The sequence below is a fragment of the Rhinopithecus roxellana genome, chromosome 13 (genome assembly GCF_007565055.1).
Source record: "Rhinopithecus roxellana isolate Shanxi Qingling chromosome 13, ASM756505v1, whole genome shotgun sequence".
NCBI classification, from domain to species: domain Eukaryota; kingdom Metazoa; phylum Chordata; class Mammalia; order Primates; family Cercopithecidae; genus Rhinopithecus; species Rhinopithecus roxellana.
In genome coordinates this window covers 73779937-73801776 of record NC_044561.1, presented here as the reverse complement: position 1 = coordinate 73801776, position 21840 = coordinate 73779937, and the positions used below count along the sequence as shown (strand labels likewise).

Sequence of the window (21840 nt, the reverse complement as noted above, 5' to 3'; positions counted from 1 at the left end):
AAAATGAGTGAAGGCTGTTGATTGTGGTATAATTCATTAAATGTGAGAGAGTGATTTTATTTATCATTGGATGTAAGCTAACTAAAAAGGCTTACATGATTATTGTGGAAAAGATACCGGAAAGTTTCAGGAAGAAAATAAAAATCTTCTGTAATCACATCTCTTATTTTACAGAGACAGGTGACATGGGAAAGAGAAGTATCCAATTTCCATTCAGTGCACTTTTAATAGGCCCCTCAAAATGAGAGGGGAATAACAGCAATATGTGGTATGGGTCAACAATGTTTCACAAAGAGATAATATATAATATGTAATATGTATGAATATATGGAAAATCTTATAATGGATTGATGTGATAGAGAAGGCCGAAAAACGGAATGGGAACATTCCTCCTAGAGTTTAAGCTCCTTCAGAACAGGGACATGCATAATCACTGCCATTTTTCTGGGTACTCCTGTAATTATTTGTTGAATGAATGAATGATTGGGCAATACAATGATTGAACACTGGAATAAGACCTGACCTTATTGGCCTTCCAAATTTCTTCAACATGGTATTTCCAGGGAAGATTATACCTGTGTGTGAATAAGGAGAGAGAGAGAGAGAGATGGAATCCACTCACAGTATTTATAGTAGTGTGACCCTGTGGTCCTGTCTCTGGTACCTACTGTAACAAACAGAAAAGCTGTAAGCATAAGACAATGTCTCCCCCCCAGTATTGCACAACTCAACCACTGCATGATCACAGCCCTAACATTTCAATATTATACAAGGATTAAAAACAAACAAGTGAAAAACCAACCAATACTGCTGTTAGGACCATTTGCAATCAGTAGTTACTGACAATATTCTGTTGCTTCTAGTTCCGGTGGTGAGGAGACCTTTCCAAATATAAGAAGAATAAAGAAGTCACCTCCCCAGCAGCTGTCATCATCTTCCAGCAGATTGAGCAAGAATATTTTGAGCACTACAGGAAAAGTAATGTAAATTTAGAAGAAAAATCTTACTTAGATTTATTCTGGGATTTTTGTCTGTTTGCTTGCTGGTTTCTTGTGTACATGTTCACAGTATTTATTACTGCATCCCTGTTTTTTAGACAGTCCGTCAAACCCTATATGATGATCAGCCATGTGATTTTTTCAAGAAGAGGAATAGGGTGAATGAATCTCATCAGAAAAGCAGGTAAATAGTTTTAGTATAATTGTTTTATCTTGCAAAAGGCTCATTATCTCTGTTGTCCAGATTGAATATGTGGAGTGGGGAAAAAAAGTAAGTCTATAGATAAGAAATATACATTTATATATTTTTTTCTAGCAGAAATGAGTGGAAAAGTGGTTTAAGCATAATAGTGGATAAGGATTCCAGTGGTCATAATTCTGGCAGTTGTTAGCAGAAGTATAATTTTGACTAAGTCCTTTAATGCTTTTCTATGTTAGTTTCCTTTTATATAAAAGGATATGGACAATAATTAATTTTTATGGATGCATACTGACAAGCAGAAACAAAATGTTTTAACAGTGTTATGAATTCTGAATAATGGAGATTCCTTCATTTTTTCATTCATTTATTCAACATTTATTGAGCACATATTGTACTATTGGCAATGATTTAATATCCTCCATATTTATTAAAGTGTAGCATGTATTCAAATAGTTGCTTAGCTTATTTGAAACCACTGGGCAAATGAACCTCTGAGGTTTCCAGAAAGCATGTTTACCACCCATTTCTGTTCATTCTATGTGACTTATATTACAGAGAAGTATTATTAATCTTAAATGACACGTTCTTGGTAAATAAATTGAAAAGAGGATATTTTCAACCCCGATGTGAGATTCGGCCTCAGAATAAATTATGCCAGAGAGAATTAGTTGCTATACTCATAATGCACACAATATTCATTATTCCCTTTACCTGCTATTCACAAGGTAGCACTAAGACCCTGTGTTTTCATTCATATGTGTTACAAGGCACCATATGATTTTATTTCTGCTCTTTAGACACAATTTTCCCAAATTTGTTTTCTGTTTGAAAACATTTTAACAAGCTTTTGATTTAAGGTATAGGTTTGTATATGTAATACTTTTATATATTAAAATTTCCCTCAGCTCAGAATCACCACTAATCAGGAGTGATTAAACTGCAAAACTTGCATGTTGTATCATATTTATACTTAATTTAAAATAGGTATATAAAATAAAATTGTTTTTACTTCTGAATGTTATTAAATGCTTTTGATTGTAACAATTCCAGAGTCTACGACTGATTTTTTTCCAAACTAATGTTTTTTTTAAAGTACACACGATTGCATTAAAAGTATGAAACAAGCACTTTGAGAAATGTTTTTCCTAAATGCTAGTATTTGATATAAAATGGAAACTGTGCGTTCTCTTTTGTCACATGCATTATATAATGTTTCTCAAATAGAGTATTATATGGAAAAATGTTCTGTAAAATTATGCTGTAAGGAGTTTGGAAGCTGACATTTCCTAATGCCTAGTAATAGCTGAGACAAAAAAGTACAACTGGAAGATAATTTTTGTTTGTTTAATTATAGCCAGACCATTTTTTGTCATATGTGGTAAGAAGTGCAGTTTTGTTTTCTCATAGCAATATGAATGCTGGCCCATCTTGGAGTAAAATGCAACATTCAAAGAATTCTTCAGGAAAAAGGCAGAGTAAATCCCAAGTACCCCATGCTGCTTCTCAGCTGAGGAGCAGCCTCACAGCTGTCACCCAGCCAGCTGAAGAAAAACTTAAAGCCAGCATTGCCCCGGAAGCAAGACGCAAAAGGAATCCACTCGGTTCCAGGTGTCAGGGGGCCTCAGGGAATAAATTGTTCCTTGATTTTCAGTCAATGAAAATTATTAAAGAGGATGCTGATGAGGACAGTGCAAGTGATCTCTCTGATTCGGAAAGAATTCCCATTCCTCCTTCTCCTCTCACACCTCCAGATCTCAATCTTCGAGCTGAAGAAATTGATCCAGTTTACTTTGATCTTCACCCTGGTCAGGGCCATACAAAGCCTGAGTACTATTATCCTGATTTCCTTCCACCCCCTTTCAGCTCCTGGGACTTACGAGATATGGCCCTGCTTCTGAACGCAGAGAACAAAATGGAAGCTGTGCCCCGAGTGGGAGGACTTCTTGGGAAGTATATTGATAGACTTATTCAGCTTGAGTGGCTGCAGGTCCAGACTGTACAGTGTGAAAAAGCAAAGGGGGCCAAAGCAAGGCCCCTCACTGCCCCTGGGACCTCAGGGGCACTGAAAAGCCCTGGGAGAAGTAAGCTAATTGCTAGTGCTCTGTCCAAGCCACTACCTCACCAGGAAGGGGCTTCAAAGTCAGGCCCTTCCCGAAAGAAAGCTTTTCACCATGAAGAAATCCATCCATCACATTATGCATTTGAGAGTGCCCCCAAACCCATTGATGTGCTTGGTGGTACCAGGTTTTGTTCTCAGAGGCAAACCCTTGAAATGAGGACAGAAGAAAAGAAAAAGAAATCCAGTAAGAGTACGAAGCTGCAACATTGGGATCTGTCCCTCAGTGAAAGCAGCTCTAAGGTGGAAACCAACGGTAACATTCGAATTCCCAAACAGGCAGCTGTGATTCTGGACTCAGCAGATTCCTGTAAAGCCTCCAAAACACAAGCACATGCACATCCTAGGAAAAAGGGAAAGGCAGAGAGCTGTGGTCATGCCACTGTATCGAGTGAGAAAAAACTGAAAACAAATGGAGTAAAGCAAAACACATATAAACTAAAATAAATACCTACAGTGATGAATGGCCAAGACCTGCAGGTACCTCAATATTAGAGTTCTTCCAGAAGTAAAAATACTGTGAATTTTAAGGAATTTTACAATTACTGACATTCAAGTAGTTGATTGGCACTTTTGTCCACCTTTATTTCAACCCCTAGTGGGGATATTTTCAAAGAGAGGTGTCTTTCAATAAGCCTTTCTTTGTATTGTCAGTCTTAGGCAAATGAGAGCCCTTTAGATAAAAATTACCTAAAACATGTGCCATATAAAGGAATAAAATGGCACCTCTCCAGGGAAAGTATCAGTGAAACCTCAGCTACAGTAGCCAGCCTGTGTAGAGCAGATAGTGGTGTTATCTCTCCATTTTCACATGCACATAAGTATATAAAAGAGTACAGACTGTTTCAAATGGTGTGGAATCCTAAATGTTTAAAATAAGGCCCTTCTCGCCCACTCCCTCTCTTACTTTTTTATAAACTCCTCAAGCAAAATTTCTGTTCATTTTACCCTTAGGAGAAGCTTTAGTTCTTCCTCAAGTCAGGGAGTAGTGAGTTTGTATTTTGAGTAGTCATTTATCACTAAGCTGGTTGCTCTTTAGAGACAGTGGAATCTAGTACTTTAATACATTTTCTCCGACTTTTTTTTTTTTTTTTGGTGAGGGTGGCATTTTAAACTTAGAGGTGGTAGTAAAACCCAGTTTTGAGTTCTCCGAACTGAGGTTAAAATAATTTGCAGAATTTTCCAAAGTCAATGGGCTTAGCATGATTACTGCTGTTTGGTGGGGCTAAGAATGAAATATTTGACACTCTGGAATTGCTGACATGTAAGGCTTCTCCAGAGAGGCACCACAGGGAAATGACTCTTAGCAATTTGTAAAGGAAGGGCCATAAAAGGATCAAAACATATGGACCTACGTTCAATGTAATAGTTACAAAGTTATGGATTTGGGTTCCTCACCCTGTGCTCCTTAGTCAAAAATAATGATCCGTTTCATTTTGCAAGAGCAGGATTTTATTATTTTGCTTGGGGTGAGGGGTGGAGAGTAGAATATGAATAAGGTTGCTGAATGAATTCTAAACTCCCTTATCTGGTCTTCAGGCTTCCCGACTCTCTCTAACCCTTCTTATTTGACTGCAGTTGAATAACATCTTGTCCCTATAGTTGTGCTGTGAGGTTTCTGTTTATATTTGTGCAGTGTATTTTAATACTGCCCATGTCATTATAGTTGATTTTATCCCTTTAAACAATTATTGTATTTGTTTTTGACGTAGAGGTTTCAATTTTTTCACCTTTGGGGCAAATGAAAAACTTGGCATTTTTCATTTGGGAATATATAATGGCTTGTAAACTTTTCGGACAGCAGTAAATGTCTGAAAAAATATCAAAAACAGCATAAAGATTATGTAGCTATAGTTATATGTATATAATTATAAAAAGCAATGTGCAAAGGTTACATTTTAAGTTCTTTCAAAATCTGATTGTAATCATACCAAATGACGTAAAATGTTTTATGGGGGGCTTTTTCTTTTAGGACTTAATTTTCAGACTTGTACAAGTTCCTTCTTACATTCTTTCCCTCTCACACCATCCTACTGGAGAAAGCTTACTTTTACACTCAGATCTTACTTTAAGCTTTTTATGTGAACAAAAGATGTACATATAGTAAGCATTACTTCTGTAGTCCTCAAATATACTATAACATTTGTACTTAGTATGTGTTTTATATTTGGAAAACATCACTACTCTTAGTTTTCGTGTAGTTCCTGAGTGATGTCTGTGTGTTCCTTGCCTGCCCTATTTTGTGAGCACAGATTATTGTGTTATCCATGGCTGGCATTTCACTTATGATCCTTTCTCTGCTAGATTTTTATGCAGCTCTCTGTGAAGTTTCATGGCCAATAGATATTCAAAAGCATGATATTCTATACATAAGTGTATATGTATATATACTCCTTATATTAATACTAAAGGGTTTATGCTGAGTTGCTGCCTTTCTCTGTAATGTATCCATGTGCATGCTCTTAGAGACCTTGAATGGTTGGGGGTAAAGTGATTTATTAGTAATTCTACTTGCCTTGTTTATGTCTGAGCTGAAGACAATCATGATTAAGAAATTTAGAGGTGGCTGGGCATGGTGGCTCATGGCTGTAATCCCAGCACTTTGGGAGGCCAAGGCGGGTGGATCACTTGAGGTCGGGAGTTCGAGACTAGCCTGACCAACATGGAGAAACCCCATCTCTACTAAAAATACAAAATTAGCCAGGCATGGTGGCACTTGCCTGTAATCCCAGCTACTCGGGAGGCTAAGGCAGGAGAATCACTTGACCCCGGGTGGCAGATGTTGTGGTGAGCTAAGATCGTGCCATTGCACTCCAGCCTGGGCAACAAGAGCGAAACTCCATTTCAAAAAAAAGAAATTTAGAAGTAATGCCTCATACTTCTAAATTTCTCATCTTTTTAAATTGAAGCTGGTTTAATAATCTGGGGAATAGTCAGAATTTCATGTGTTAAACGGTTTTAAAAGCCTGCAAAAGTGACTTTGCTTGTTTACTTTCTGCCTCAGATTGACTATTTTAACCAATATTATCACAACTAGATCATAGCTCCTAGTAAATAACATGAAGTGTTTTAAAGTTAGGTCTATTACAGAATTAACATAAGCACAATTTTAATTTTATGATATCTGATACACCTATCTAATACATCTTAATGCACTAAATGCTGCAGATAAGAATCTTGCTATTTTTCAAGTAGACAACATTGGAAAGTTGAATCATGAACTCATTCAGTTCATCAAATCAAAAGCACTGAGTGTTTTGCTAGTCTAGTGACATGGGTCATTGTATTTCCAAGAAGTGCCTCTCATTTCTGGGGAGTTGTTTACATATACCCTGCATTTAAACCAATTAAAACAAGCCAAGTTTTTTTGTTTTTTTTTTTTAAAGAACCAGAAAAAAAAAAAAATCAGGCTTAGAATTATCTAATGGAAAAAATGTAAAAAAGTACAAAAATGGACTAAAAAGATATCAGTATTTGCAGTATTTGCTGTGATTATTTAGGTTTAGACTTTCTCAACTTAAATGACTAAATGGGCTGAAGACTTGTAACTAACTTGAATAGGGTAGACTTCATACCCTGTGAGAAAAAGGATGGGGAAGAGAGTATCATTGGTCTTGCCATATACCTACTAGCTAAAAGGAAAATGGTCTGTAGTTGTTCTTGGGCCTATTGTGTTGCTTTTCAGAAGGGCATAAGACTTTCTACTTTATCTGATATGGATATTGTCTACTTCCTCATTCCTTTATGCTCATTTACTGAGTAGTCACAGAGAAATGTAAAACTCTTGGTGGTACTGTATTTTAAGGTAATTCAGAAGCAGTATTTATTATTTATATATGTACATGTACAGGACACCATTCAAAATCGCCTGAAAATAGTCAGCATGTTTGTTATTTGCTGTTATATTGTCTGTTTAGTTTTGTATGTGATAAACAGAATTCATGTAAGTTTTTGTGGACTTGAATTTCTCCTTCCTTGAGATCAATTAAACAGCAGAAAAATATTGTCTGGATTTTTCTGGTATTGTTTTGTTTTGCTTTTCATGCAGTTCTCTTATGAAGCTTGCCTTTATTTTCTCCCTGGTTATTTAAAAGAATTGCCCAGGATGAAATGCTGTTCCAACTCCTGTCTTAACACTAAGCGACATGGGTGGCCAAAGCACAGGTTAACATAAATATATATGGAATTAAAACTGGGATAGTCATAAATCTAATTGCCCTAGCTTAAATGAGATTTTAAAGCAAACAAATAACACATATTTAACTTTATATTTGAGAGGCATTGCAGTACATTTCTTGAGTCGCTCTTCCACTTATTACCCCACAAAAAGTGTTGAGGATTAATTAGGGGAGCAGGATGCAAATACAGTAAGCATAAATTAAGGTAACCTGTGATGTAATGAACTTGCATCTTTATGTACATATCCGGAAATGAGTAAGGTCTCTTTCAAGGAAGTGGCCTGGTTAGGAGATGGCAGTTTTGAGCAGCTCCGGCTGCAAACATTCTGAAAGGCCCATTGCTCTTCTAACTTCACTCTGACAATAGGGTGCATTCTTTTGAGTCTACCAAATTGTGGCAGTAATGTTCAGTGGCTTAAAAAGTAAGTTTTTGGATATGTTTTGAAAACCATGCTGGAGGTTTAAAATTTTGTTTTTTTGTACAGAAAATGTATTATTTGGGGATGTTGTTGTTTTATTATCCACAAGGTGGCGACTAAACCTTTTCAGATAGCAGAGAATTTGGCCTGAGTGCCTTCTAGTCAAATAAAAAGGTTTTTACTGGAATCAAAAAGAAGTGGAGAGAAAAAGACTTTTTGACTTCAGGCCCAAAGCATGTTCTTTATTTAACTTCACTCTGCCATCAGAGAATACAGTGGTTTATTATGTGCAGTTACGTGCTGTGGAGGATTCTCTTTGATTCATTGAACATTCTCACATCATAAAACACTGTATCCAGCAAAGAATTGTGCTCAATGAAGTAACATAAATCATCAATTTATAAAAATCTGTACAGAGATCCGTGTTTCATAAAATACAATTTGAATATTTTTGTCTTCACCAATTTAATATATAAGGAATTACTGTAATAATACTGGAAAAATATATATGGAATTAAAAATGGGATAGTCATAAATCTAATTGCCCTAGCTTAAATGAGATTTTAAAGCAAACAACTAACACATATTTAACTTTAGATTACATTAAGCGAGGACAATTTCATGCCCTGCTACTCAAATTGCGAGCTCCTCCCTAGACCTACTGAGTCAAAGTCTGCATTTTAACAAAATCCTTGGCACATTAAAGTTTGAGAAACCTGCTTTCCTGGTACTTAAGTCTGCAAGTTTGAGTGACTGCCTTTATGGTATGTGAGTAGTTGGCAGGCCCTGTCTCCCCTCAAGCAAGCCATTTGCTTATCTAGCCCTATTTTCTCCATAGTTTAAAGGCACTGGGCCAGCTGTTTACCTAAGAGGTTGCCTGAATGAGTGATTTACGGCCTCTGATAAAATCTGCTCCACGAGTGAAAACTAAGGAGTTGAAGTTTCTTTTTTCTTTTTTTTAAAATTTCAATAGCTTTTGGGGTACAAGTGGTTTTTTGTTACATGGATAAATTATATAAAGATAAATTATGAGATTTTAGTGCACCTGTCATCCAAGTAGTGTACATTGTACCTAATGTGCAGTTTTTTATTGCTGACCTTCCTCCCAGCTTTCCCCTTCTGAGTCTCTAAAGTCCATGTGTCACTCTATATGCCCTTGCGTATTCATAGCTTAGCTCCAACTTCTAAATGAAAACATAAAGATTTGGGTTTACCACTCCTATGTTACTTCAGCTAGAATTATGAGGTCAGGAGTTCCAGACAAGCCTGGCCAACATGACGAAACCCTGTCTTTACTAAAAATGCAAAAATTAGCCAGTCGTGGTAGCATGTGCCTGTAATCCCAGCTACCCAGGAGGCTGAGGCAGGAGAATCCGGGAACCTGGGACTCAGAGGCTGCAGTGAGCCGAGATCATGCCACTGCACTTCAGTCTTGGTGACAGAGCAAGACTCTGTCTCCAAAAAAAAAAAAAAAAAAAAAAAAAAAAAAATGACCTCCAGCTCCATCCAAGGTTTTGCAAAAGACAATGTTTAGCTCCCTTTAATGGCTGAGTAGTATTCCATGGTATACTATATATATGTGTGTGTGTGTGAGTGTGTGTACATATATATCACTTTTTCATCCACTCAATTGATGGGCACTTTGGTTGATTCCACATCTTTACAATTGTGAATTGTGCTGCTATAAATATACGTGTGCAAATGTCTTTTTCATATAATGACTTCTTTTTCCTTTCGGTATGTGTTAGTCTGTTTTCATGCTGCTATGAATAAATACCCAAGACTGGGTAATTTATAAAGAAAAGAGGTTTAACTGACTCACAGTTCCACATGGCTGAGGAGGCCTCAGGGACCTTACAATCATGGCAGAAGGCACCTCTTCACAGGGAGGCAGGAGGGAGAATAAGAGCTGAGTGAAGGGGGAAGCCCCTTATAAAACCATCAGATCTCATGAGAACTCACTCACTATCAAGAGAACAGCATGCGAACCACCCCCATAATCTAATCACATCCCAAGAGGTCCCTCCCATGACGTGGGGATTATGGGGACTATAATTCAAGATGAGATTTGGGTGGGGGCACAGCCAAACTGTATCAGGGTAGATACCCAGTACTAGGATTGCTGGATCAAATAGTAGATCTACTTTTAGCTCCTTAAGGAATCTCAGCTCCTTAAGGAATCTCCATATGTTTTCCATACAGGTTGTACTAATTTACGTTCCCATCTGCAGTGTACAAGCATTCTTTTTTCCCCACATCCATGCCAATATCTATTGTTTCTTGAGTTTTTAATAATGGCCAGTTTTACAGGAGTAAGGTGGTATCTCACTGTGGTTTTAATTTGCATTTCCCTGATGATTGGTGATCTTCAGCACTTTTTGCACATTTTTTTGGCCATTTGTGTATCTTCTTTTGAGAACTGTCTACTCATGTCCTTTGCCTACTTCTTAATGAGATTACTTAGTTTTTTCTTGCTGATTTGTTTGCGTTACTTGTAGATTCTACATACTATTCCTTTTGTCAGATGTGTAGTTTGCAAATATTTCCTCCCATTCTGGGGTTGTCTGTTTACTATGCTTTTCTCATGTGGTGTTTTCGGTTTTCTAAATGCTGGAATGAAGTGCTTTTTATTTGTAGAATTTATGTAATATTGAAATAGCTTAACAAGTTTAATTGAAGATGTTCTGATTTTTTAAAGTATGTATTTTCACCTTAACAGAACAGTTTTTGATGCAGGAAGATAAAAACAGCTGTTTAAATCTTCCCCTTTTTTTTCCTTCCCTTCTTTTTCTCCTTTCCTAAAGAAGCATAAACAATTTATGTCAGGAGTGTCTATTCTTTTGACTTCTCTGGGCCATACTGGAAGAATAATTGTCCTGGGCCACACATAAAGTACATTAACAATAGCTATTGAGCTAAAAAAATGCAAAAAAATTTATAGTGTTTTAAGACATTTTATGAATTTGTGTTGGGCCACTTTTAAAGCTATCCTGGGCCACAAGTTGAACAAGCTTGATTTATAAACATAAATGATAGAAGAAAGAGCCTGTGATTCATACCATTGGTATGATCAGCATTGGAATATACTTGCAAAAAGTGAAAACGCCTTCAATATGTTATGTCTGGCAGTGTTTTTGTTTGTTTTTCTAATTGCGTATCTGCAACTACATATTAGTTGAAAAAATTGGGGTAAGAGATTAAAATCTCTCCAAGGTAATTTTCTGGCCAGCTCTCAGTGACTGACAACATACTAAAACCTAAGAAACTGCAGTCTCAAACCAACCCATGTGATTAGTAATCAGAACTGAAAAACAAAATTCTCAGTCCCTGAAAAAAAAACCCAGAAACACAAATGATGGATTATTTTATTTTAATATGAAGTCTAATGAACTTCAGCTCTTAATATATGTGACAAGCTATTGGGGTACAACTAGAGATGCACTATCAGGTATTGGGGTAAATACCTCACTTAAAATAACTGCACTTAAAAAAACTGCACTTAAAAATAAGTGTAGTGTAGCTCACTTGATAATGATGAATGCTTCATGAGGGCATCCCTACCTGGCTTGGGCTTCTGCTTGGACAGTGGTCTGGCTGGTCAGGCCCCATGCCCAGCTGAAAAGAAGGGAACCGAGGTGGACAGCGGGACTGAGGGAAGATGACAAACACACCCAACTCTACCTGCATTTGGCGTTTCCCGTATGGTTCAAGTAAACCCCAGAGAAGTAAAGTGCTGGTGGAGTGTCCTTGATGGAGTCAAATTCACTTTCTGGTTTTTTTCCAATATGGCATGATAAAATTTTTCAGGCCGGACACAGTGGCTTATACCTGTAATCCCAGCACTTTAGGAGGCCGAGACAGGTGGATCACCTGAGGTTAGGAGTTTGAGACTAGCCAAGCCAACACGGTGAAACCCCGTCTCTACTAAAAATACAAAAATTAACAGGGCCTGACAGCACACGCCTGTAATCCCAGCGACTCAGGAGGCTGAGGCAGGAGAATCGCTTGAACCCGGAAGGCAAAGGTTGCAGTGAGCCGAGATTACGCCACTGCACTCCAGCCTGGGTACAGAGTGAGATTCTGTCTCGAAAAAGAAAAAAATTCAAGCATACAGGAAAGTGGAAAGAGCTTCACAGCTTCGCATGCCTACTCTCACAACCAGACAGTTGCCACCTAGCTCTGTCTGCTCCATCCGTCCCTCTAGCCACCTAGCAGTCCCAGCTATGGCCTATTCCAGGCATCGGAATCCTTCCAGCTTCTGCCTGCCGTGCTCACCCTCCAGGGCCTCCACTCTGGGTAGCTGTTTTATATTTTATTATTATTATTATTATTATTTGAGACAGAGTTTTGCTCTTGTTGCCCAGGATGGAGTGCAATGGCTTGATCTTGGCTCACTGCAACCTCCACCTCCTGGGTTCGAGCGATTCTCTTGCCTCAGCCTCCCAAGTAGCTGGCCATGTGTCACCACACCTGGCTAATTTTTTTGTACTTTTAGTAGTGGCAGGGGTTCACCATGTTGGCCAGGCTGGTCTCGAACTCCTGACTTCAGGTGATCCACCTGCCTCGGCCTCCCAAAGTGCTGGGATTACAGGCATGAGCCACCGCGCCCGGCCCTGTTTTATGTTTTGTTAATAGCTGTTATGTCTACAGCAAAGTTGAAGCTACTTCACCACTACTGGAAGCAGAACTCGTCCCTGATTATTTTAAAAACCCTTCTCAAGAGTGTTCTGAGAAATTAAACTTTTCTTGTGACTATGAAGAAACGCGACCTTGAATTCAGAAGTGTTTGGCTGGAAAATGATTTTTGTGTTAGTGAACATAGAAAGGTCTTGACTCAGGGGACAGATAAGCATGAGCCATTTTATTCTTCCTTAATCTGAGCCTTCACCCAAACCATTTCAATCCCTCAGTTACCACTGGAGTTCATCATTACCCAGTCACGTCAGTCAGTAAAACCAGCCCAGCTTAAAACTTCAATGTCAGCCTTGATGGAAATCTAATCTCTTCCGTCCGCCCTGGGTGGGCTGGACTCCCGGGTGGGTGTGTTGGCAGGGGAGGCTTGTGCAGCCCCTCCTCACTTTCCAACCCAGCACTGAGATCCTAGGGCATGGCGGTGCTTTGCCATCGGGACACCTCTGCTCCCTCCCTCTTCCAGGCTCTGCCTCCCCCAGCGTTGGTGACAGAAAGACAGACTAAAGGGAGAGCCTAAGGCCTGTCCTCTGTAACAGGCCACTCTCGCAGCCTTACGCTGCGGCTGGCTCACTTCTGCGGAGGTGGCATCGAATGCCAGCCTTCTCGCCTCCCCAGCCAGGAAAGAGGGCTCAAGCCCAGTGCTTTACTTCTCTGGTGTTTACTTGATCCATATGGAAAATGCCAAACGTAGGCAGAGTCAGGTGCATTTGCTATCTTCCCTCAGTCCCACTTGTCCACCTCAGTTCCCTTCCTTTCAGCTGGGCATAAGGCCTGGCCAGCCAGACCACTGTCCACGCAGAAATCCAAGCCAGGTGGAGATGTCCTCATGATGCAATCATCATTATTTAAAAAAGAACAGTGAGAACTGGAGGTGGCTGGAGGCATCCCTCGAAAAGATAAGAAGGTTGACCCTGGGTAGGTAATTGTAGCTCACACCTCCCTTGCAATCATCAAGTAACTTTTATCTCATGAGCAATCTCAATTCTTCACTTGTCAGCTTACAGGGAGCTGGGAGCTGCCACCATGTGGCTACAAAATATTACTGTACTTCCAAGTGCACAGAAAGGAGTGCTAGACTATTGTCACTATGATCACATGCTCAGAATAGAAAGGGAATGGGGACATCTTCTAACTCAGGCTCACCCAAGACGTGTGGCAGGTGATGCCCAGAATCACCAGCTGAGTTCCAGGCCCTATGACCTACCCAAGAAGGGTTGCCGTGTGGGGAACTGGCATTCTGCCCAGTTATTTTAAATGCTTGAGAATGTTGAAAACTTGGTTGTTTCTAATATATGAAAATACCAATTGCTATCGTGTTTTGTTTTGTTTTGTTTTGTTTTTGAGATGGCATTTCACTCGTTGCCTAGGCTGGAGTGCAGTGATGTGATCTTGGCTCACTGCAACTTCCACCTCCCAGGTTCAAGGGATTCCCCTGCCTCAGACTCCTGAGTAGCTGGGATTACAGGTGCCTGCCACCACGCCCGGCTAATTTTAAAATGCCAATTGTTTTTAAAGTTAAAATGAACATGAAATTGGAATCCTTCACTGTTGTCCCCCAGCTCCTCCCAGACTAGAACTTTGTGAGGCTGCCTTTCTAGCAAGAATGTTTCAGTCCCCAGAGCTATTCTAGCAGCAGGGGGTGCTCAGCTGGCGTGGTTTTTTCCCAAATATTTAACATGGTTTAGCTAACCTGACTTATATATTCTAAATTAGTGATTCTGACTTAATCCGTTTTTTAAAAATAAGCTATCATTATAAAAATATCCACTTTGAAAATAGGCACAAGGTATTCAGTTTCTCTTTATGTACAGGAAATATCTATAGACTTTAAAGTTGTATTTATTACTCTTTTCAATAACAAGCTATTAATTTCAATGAAAATAAGCTATTCACATTAAAATATTCAGCAGCATATCAGAGATATGAATGTTCAGTTAAGCAAACAAAGTTTTTTTAATTGGGAGATTTTTATTTTATATTTTATTTTTGATGTGTTTTTTTATTTTTTGTTTTTTAATTTTAGTTTTCCGTAAGTTATTGGGGTACAGGTGGCATTTGGTTACATGAGCAAGTTCTTTAGTGGTGATTTGTGAGATTTTGGTGCACCCATCACCCAAGCAGTATACACTGCACCATATTTGTTGTCTTTTATCGCTCATCCTCCTCCCATTCCTCCCCCCAAGTCCCCGAAGTCCATTGTATTATTCTTACGCCTTCGCGTCCTCATAGCTTAGCTCCCACAAATCAGTGAGAATATATGATGTTTGGTTTTCTATTCCTGTGTTACATCATTTAGAATAATAGTCTCCAATCTCATCCAGGTCACTGCAAATGCTGTTAATTCATTCCTTTTTATGACTGAGTAGTATTCCATCATATATATATGTATATACACATTTTCTTTATCCACTAGTTGATTGATGGGCATTTGGGTTGGTTCCACAATTTTGCAGTTGTGAATTTTGCTGCTATAAACATGTGTGTGCAAGTTTTTTGAATAATGACTTCTTTTCCCCTGGGAAGGTACCCAGTAGTGGGATTTCTGGATCAAATGGTAGATCTACTTTTAGTTCTTTAAGGAATCTCCACACTCTTTTCCATAGCAGCTGTACTAATTTACATTCCCATCAGCAGTGTAGAAGTGTTCCCTGATTGTCACATCCACACCAACAACTGCTGTTTTTTAAATTTTGGTCATTCTTGCAGGAGTACGGTGGTATCGCGTTGTGGTTTTGATTTGCATTTCGCTGATCATTAGTGATGGTGAGCATTTTTTCATGTTTCTTGGCCATTTGTGTATCTTCTTTTGAGAATTGTCTATGCATGTCTTTAGCCCACTTTCTGATGGGATTTTTTTTTCTTACTGATTTATTTGAGTTCATTGTAGATTCTGGATATTCATCCTTTATCAGATGTATAGATTGTGAAGATTTTCTCTCTTTTTTTTTTTTTTTGAGACAGAGTCTCACTCTGTTGCCCAGACTGGAGTGCAGTGGCGTGATCTCAGCTCACTGCAACCTCCGCCTCCTGGGTTCACACCATTCTCCTGCCTCAGCCTCCTGAGTAGCTGGGACTACAGGCACCTGCCACCACGCCCGGCTAATTGTTTTGTATTTTTAGTAGAGACAGGGTTTCACCTTGTTAGCCAGGATGGTCTCGATCTCCTAACCTTGTGATCCGTCCACCTCGGCCTCCCAAAGTGCTGGGATTACAGGCGTGAGCCACCGCGCCCCGCCTTGTGAAGATTTTCTCCTGCTCTGTGGGTTGTCTGTTTACTCTGCTGACTATTCCTTTTGCAGTGCAAAAGCTCTTTAGTTTAATTAGGTCCCAGCTATTTATCTTTGTTTTTATTGCATCTGTTTTTTGGTTCTTAGTCATGAAATCCTTGCCTAAGCCAGTATCTAGAATAAGCAAAGAAAGTTTACCTTTTATTTTATCTGTTTACTACTTTAAACAAGGTAATGTGATAAAAAGGTCATGTTAAGGTAATTAGGGTTAATGTATCACAGATTGTGTTTTAAAACTTGCTTATTGCAACCTTAAGTATTGGTATAATAGAATCTCCAATTGTCTTTTTCAGAATTCTAATGCAAAGGCTCCCAGGTTGCCACAGAGATCCCTGTCCACAGGGAGGCTCTTTCCCATCTCTCCTCCCTCCCACTTTAATTCCAAACTCGAAAAGGCAGATTAATCTAAGCTTAAAAGAGGTTTTAGTAGAAATAATTTGCAAACCCCAGAGCCCTGGGATATTGTTGGAATAACGATTTTTCGTGCTTTGGAAAGTAAAAGTTGTTTTTTTCTTTTCCTTCATTCTTCCCCATCCCTTCCCCTTAATAAAGTTATCATTCTTGCAGTCATTTTCTAGTTTTTTTGTTTGTTTGTTTCAAGAGGATGGGGGTTATAGAAAAGAGTCACTAACATATCCTCCTATAGAAAGAGATGATTGGGCCTTCTATTTGGAAGGCCTAGAACAAACAAGGAAACAAAGAAATAAATAATTCTACCTTCCAATAGGTGCTGGTTTCACTTCCCCTGGCTGAGCTGTTGTTCCTGAGGTCAGACCCCAGCCAGTCTTTTGTGTACGTGCAGGACCATGGTGGCTTCAGTTCCTACCCCACCCTTCCTAGGAACTCTACTTGTGGCAAACGGATATTCAAGCTTACAAGTCCGCCCTCCCCACTCTGATAAATGCAAGAAAAACTGAGAAGGGAGGAGCAAGTTGGGATGAAAGTGTCTGGGCCTAAGTGACCTGGAAACCACTGGAGAAGAAGCTGCTGACTGAGAAGGAGGTGTATGGCTCCGGCGGGATCCCCAGCTTGGAGGACTGTTTAGCAGCTGCACGTTCTGGGTCTGTCTTGGGTATTCCCATATGGCCATGAGATCCGGGAGGCACCCCTCACTGCTGCTGCTTCTAGCGCTGCTGCTGTGGCTGCTGCAGGTGAGCTGGTGAGCTGAGCCTGGAGCCTAGTGCTCAGGTGCAGGGAACTGAAAGCAAAGTGCAAGCTGGCCCTGCCCCTTCTAGGCTAAGGGAGGTGAGAGGGACTGAGTGTGACCTGCTGGGACCCAGGGCTGGCTGTCTTGAGAATGGCTTAGGTAGCAGGGGCTCTGGATTTATATAAAGGGAAGTTAAGGGTCCTAGGCTGTTTGGGGCAACAGTGGGAGCTGGAGAAGGGACTTGTTTAAAACTAATTTATATAGCTCACACTATTTTTAGTGAGGTTATTTACATCAACACGTACGAGTTCTTTCTTTGTTTCTTTCTCCTTTTGTTGACACAGGGTCTGGCTTCATCATCCAGGCTGGAGTGCGGTGGCATGATCAAGGCTCACTGCAGCCTTAACCTCCTAGGCTCAGGCTGTCCTTCCACCTCAGCCTCACGAGTAGCTGGGACTACAGTCACTCACCACCATGTCTCGCTAATTTCTGTATTTTTTATAGAGATGGATTTTCACCATGTTGCCTAGGCTGGTCTCGAACTCCTAAACTCAAATGATTTATTCGCTTTGGCCTTCCAAAGTGCTGGAGTTATAGGCATGAGCCACCTCACCCACTCAACACACAATTTTTTTTTTTTTTTTTTTTGAGACAGAGTCTCGTCATCCAGGCTACAGTGCGTAGTGACATCTCAGTGCACTGCTTCCTCCTACCAGGTTCAAGCAATCCTCCTGGCTCAGCCTCCCGAGTAGCTGGGACTACAGGCGCATGCCACCACACCCGGCTAGTTTTTGTATTTTTATTAGAGACAGGGTTTCACCATGTTGACCAGGCTGGTCTTAAACTCCTGACCTCAGGTGATCTGCCCACCTCAGCCTCCCAAAGTGCTAGGAGGACGGGAGTGAGACACTGTGCCCTGCCAATTTTTATAATGATACTTCTGTTCACACTTCACATAAGATTGAGGAAATCTCAGTTGTCTGGATCCAAGGCAATTTGAGCAAACCCATGGGGATGGAAGGGCTAAATCCACTGCCCCCAGTTGCCACTGTTTAAATGGGAATACAAACTACTGGAGTCAGGATTCAAAACCTATGGGCTTGCTCTGTTTGTATGTAGAGTGGACATGTGCTTGCTGGTTATGATCTGCTTCGTTGGCTTTCTGCAGGTAGGGAGAGGGAATCATTTCTTCCTTTGAATATCAGCTGAGGGCGGGAAGCAGCACAGTGGTTGCTAACTGTGAGCTCTGGACTGGGCTGCTTGGCGTCCTGACCTAGGCTCCTTCCCAGCCAGCTGGGGACCTAGGCCAGCTTAACATTGGTTCTTACCTTGGATCAAGTTGAACTCACCTATGGAGCTTCAAGGGATCTCAGTGCCTGGGTTTTGCCCCCGAAGGTTCAGGTTGAGCTGATCTGGGAGTGCGCTGGGTGTCAGGATTTTTAACATAACCTTGTTAAGTCTATTTCTCTTCACCTGAAAATAGAGCTAGTAATTGAATTTATCTGAGCCAGTGGTTGTAACAGTGAATGAGGAAATGTGTAAAAGCCCTTGGTACTGCGAAAGCTGTCAGAATTAAAATGGAGTTCCTTATATTAAAACACACACACACACAGAGGCACAAAGCCTGATATATAGACACAAAGAAGGTTATGCAAAGGGGGTTCTCACATTTGTGGGCTTGATAACTAAAACTATCACAAAAACTGCAAAAATAACAACTTTGCACAAAGGCCATTAAAACCTTACACAAAAAATACTTTTTCGAAGAAATCTTCCCAGCAACTTTTTGTGCAAACTCAGACCAGTGTCACCCTTGCTGTTGATCTTTGTAGCCAATGACAATGATTTCAAAACAATGATATAGTCCTTCTTGTTTTTTCCTTTGAAAACCTTTATCTTTCTTTGCCTCCCTGACTCTGCACATCGTTTACCATGGCACACATATTCCCATGACAATGTCCTTTCCCAAATAAACGTCAACTTCTCTTAGAGAATCTCTCTCTACTAGTAAGCTCACAGTTCAGTAAGGGCCCAGTCAATGTGCTCTTATGCCCGTGTCTTTCTGTTTTTCTCATCACAGTGAGAATGGTTGGCTGTATTCACTCAGAGCTCATGCTAAAGCTATTTGCTGGATACCTGCTTTGGGCCAGGCACTGGGAATACACCAATAAACAAAAGAGGGGGGAAACCCTGTCTGAAAGTGGATAACTTGTTTGGTACCAGTTGCTTGAGGTTTGGAGAATTTTCTTGGTCACATTTTGCCATATCAAGAGCTAAGAGTTTCCTTAGACAGCCCATTAATTTGATCTCCAATACTTTGTAGAAGTCCTTTTTAATAGCCCATGTTTGCATGGATTTGAAAATAGTCCAAATCAAATCCTGTCCCCATCCTTCCCTTGCTCCTGCTCCTACCTACAATGAGTCTGATCAGGGAACAGACCTGAATTCTCTTCCCTCTGGCATATGAGTGCAGTGCCAAAGCAAATGAATTGACTTCTGAGGGTGTGTCGGGTGGGGTGGGCAGTGGGGATGGGACTGTGGATTGTACTTCAGTTACTGATGACAGCAGCTTTATGTGGATTCCCGGGAATCAAGGCAGATGAAGAGAACATGATTCAATAGATATAAGAAGTTTTTAGCATTCCAGATGCTGGACCTAGCAATCCAAATGCTGGACCTAGCAATCCAAATGCTCAATAACTGTCAAATTGGCTATAAGTAACATTCCATTCCATTCCTTTACATCCCTGCCCCCCGAATTGGCTTATTGCCATCTGTGACATCTGTAAGAGATACCTACCTCCCCCTGTTCAGCTCTCCATATTTACAAGCTGATACCATTTCTGCTGGAGCACTATTGTGTCCACGGTAGTTTTCCTCTGAAATCCCCACACCCTTTCTCTGTAATTTAGACATGAAGCCAAATCACCAAGTCAGGATTCTGTTCTGCTGGCTTATGTCTTTGTTCTGGGTTCAGTGACAAGTAATGGCAAGCCAAGGAAGAGGAGTGTATTCCCCTTTCGTCATTTTCAGGCCTGAGAGCTCATATGTCCTCACCTTTGGGCTGTGGCAGGCTTCAAAGACCAGAGCGGAGGGAAGTTTTAAGAGAATGAAACTGTACAATGAGAAAAGCCACTTACGATTTTTTGTTGGTGGTGGTGGTGGCGTTGTTACCAATCTGGGAAATTCTGACTTGAGTTACATTTTAATAAATCATTAGCATTTATGCTTTTACTGAATTATTCTTTCTGCCCTTCATTTAAGTCCAACAGAGTGAGGGGTTGCAGAAGGTGAGGATAGTATGGTCAGAGGTGAAGCTGAGAGGGTCAGCAGGGGACAGAGCAGGTTGGATTCTGTCCTAAGAGAAGTAAAAACTCTGGGGGGAAAGGGGTGTGAGATCTGTGCTTTTAGAGATCACTCAAGCCTCTGTGCTGAGAATGTATTAGGAACATAATATTAGTGTCCTCAGACTGCTGAAACAATGAACCACAAACTGGTACATTGGCTTAAAATAGGATAAATGTACTCTTTTGCCGTTCTAGAGGCCAGAAGTTTGAAATCAAGGTGTCAGCAGGGCCAAACTCTGTCTGAAACTGGGAGGACACTCCCTGGCCTCTCCCCAGCTTCTGGTGGGTTGCTGGCAATCCCAGCTATTTCTTGGCTTGCAGCTACTTCACTCCAGTCTCTGCCCCTGTCATGACATGGCATCCTCTTTTTGTGTCTGTGTTTTCCTATCAAGACACTGCTCACTAGATTAGGGCCCACTCTAACCCAGTGTGACTTCACCTTAACTGTAATTCAGTTAAGAATTACATCTGCAAATAGCCTGTTTCCAAATAAGGTCCCGTTCACAGGTACTGGGGATTAGGTCTTCAATATATGCTTTTAGGGACACAATTCAACCCACCACAGAAGGATGGAATGAACGCAAGAGACCAATCATGTGGGTTCTCAAGGTGGTGGAAACTTTAGCTGTTTGGGGTGGAGACAGAGAAGAGCTGGCCTCAGGAAGTGAACTTGACAGAACTTGGAGGTGGGGATGAAAGAAGCAGAGGTATCAAGGATGACCTTTGGAATGAGTAGGTAAGTGTCTTTTGTGGTTGGAGAGCCCCAAGATGGGCAGGTTTGTGAGAATACAAGTATGCTATCAGTCTGGGACATGGAGGATTTGAGTTGCTTGTGGGAGATGCCAGTGCAAATGTTGTCTAGAGATTCGAATAGGAAAAAGAGGCGATACTTACGTAGCCCTTGGCATCCTGAGCACTTTGCGTGTGAGTGTTGTATGTGAAAAGGAATAATAATAGTACCTTCATGATTGGGCTGTTGTGAGGATCAAATACAAACATTCACTTACACGTTTTCGTGTGTGGGGGGTGTGCATGTGTGTGCACAGATGAGGAAATACAGACTCCAGAGGATAAATTACCTGCCCAACACCACATAGCTGGTGAGGGGTAGATAGGATTTTTTTTTTTTTGGGAGGGTCTCACTCTGCCGCCCAGGCTGGAGTGCAGTGGCATGATCTCCACTCACTGCAACTGCCACCTCCTGGACTCATGCGATCTTTCCACCTCAGCCTCCCGAGTAGCTGGAACTACATCACAGGCCACCATGCATGGCTAATTTTTATATATTTTGTAGAGACAGGGTTTTGCCATGTTGCCCATAGAACAGGATTTAAACTCAGGTCTTCTAAACTTACAAATCCACATGCTTAACCAATACTTTATACTATCTGCATTGGCCTCTAGTCACATATGGCAATTTAAGTTAATTAAAATTAAGCAAAATTTAAAATTCA

At 40.5% G+C, this 21840-nt stretch overlaps 2 protein-coding genes across 7 annotated transcripts in view; both read left to right on the top strand.

Moving 5' to 3' along the window:
- FAM217B (family with sequence similarity 217 member B) overlaps window positions 1–21840 on the top strand; it is a 29454-nt gene that overhangs the window by 958 nt on the left and 6656 nt on the right. The window contains exons 2-4 of one of the 6 annotated variants that reach the window (XR_004052647.1): window positions 864–978; window positions 1097–1182; window positions 2608–3796. Coding sequence is in view for 2 of the 6 variants with exons in the window: in XM_030914632.1 (XP_030770492.1) it covers window positions 1161–1182; window positions 2592–3763 (1194 nt within the window). In the remaining 4 variants the exon portion in view is untranslated. Of the gene's footprint in view, window positions 1–863; window positions 984–1096; window positions 1183–2591; window positions 7322–21840 lie in introns of those variants that run through there. The other 5 variants (XR_004052645.1, XR_004052648.1, XR_004052646.1 and 2 more) reach the window with 5 other exon arrangements.
- CDH26 (cadherin 26) overlaps window positions 15312–21840 on the top strand; it is a 57998-nt gene continuing 51469 nt past the window's right edge. Inside the window, 2 exon segments of the mRNA XM_010365280.2 lie at window positions 15312–15368; window positions 16620–17043. Of these exon segments, the coding sequence (XP_010363582.2) occupies window positions 16975–17043 (69 nt within the window). The 5' untranslated portion in view covers window positions 15312–15368; window positions 16620–16974.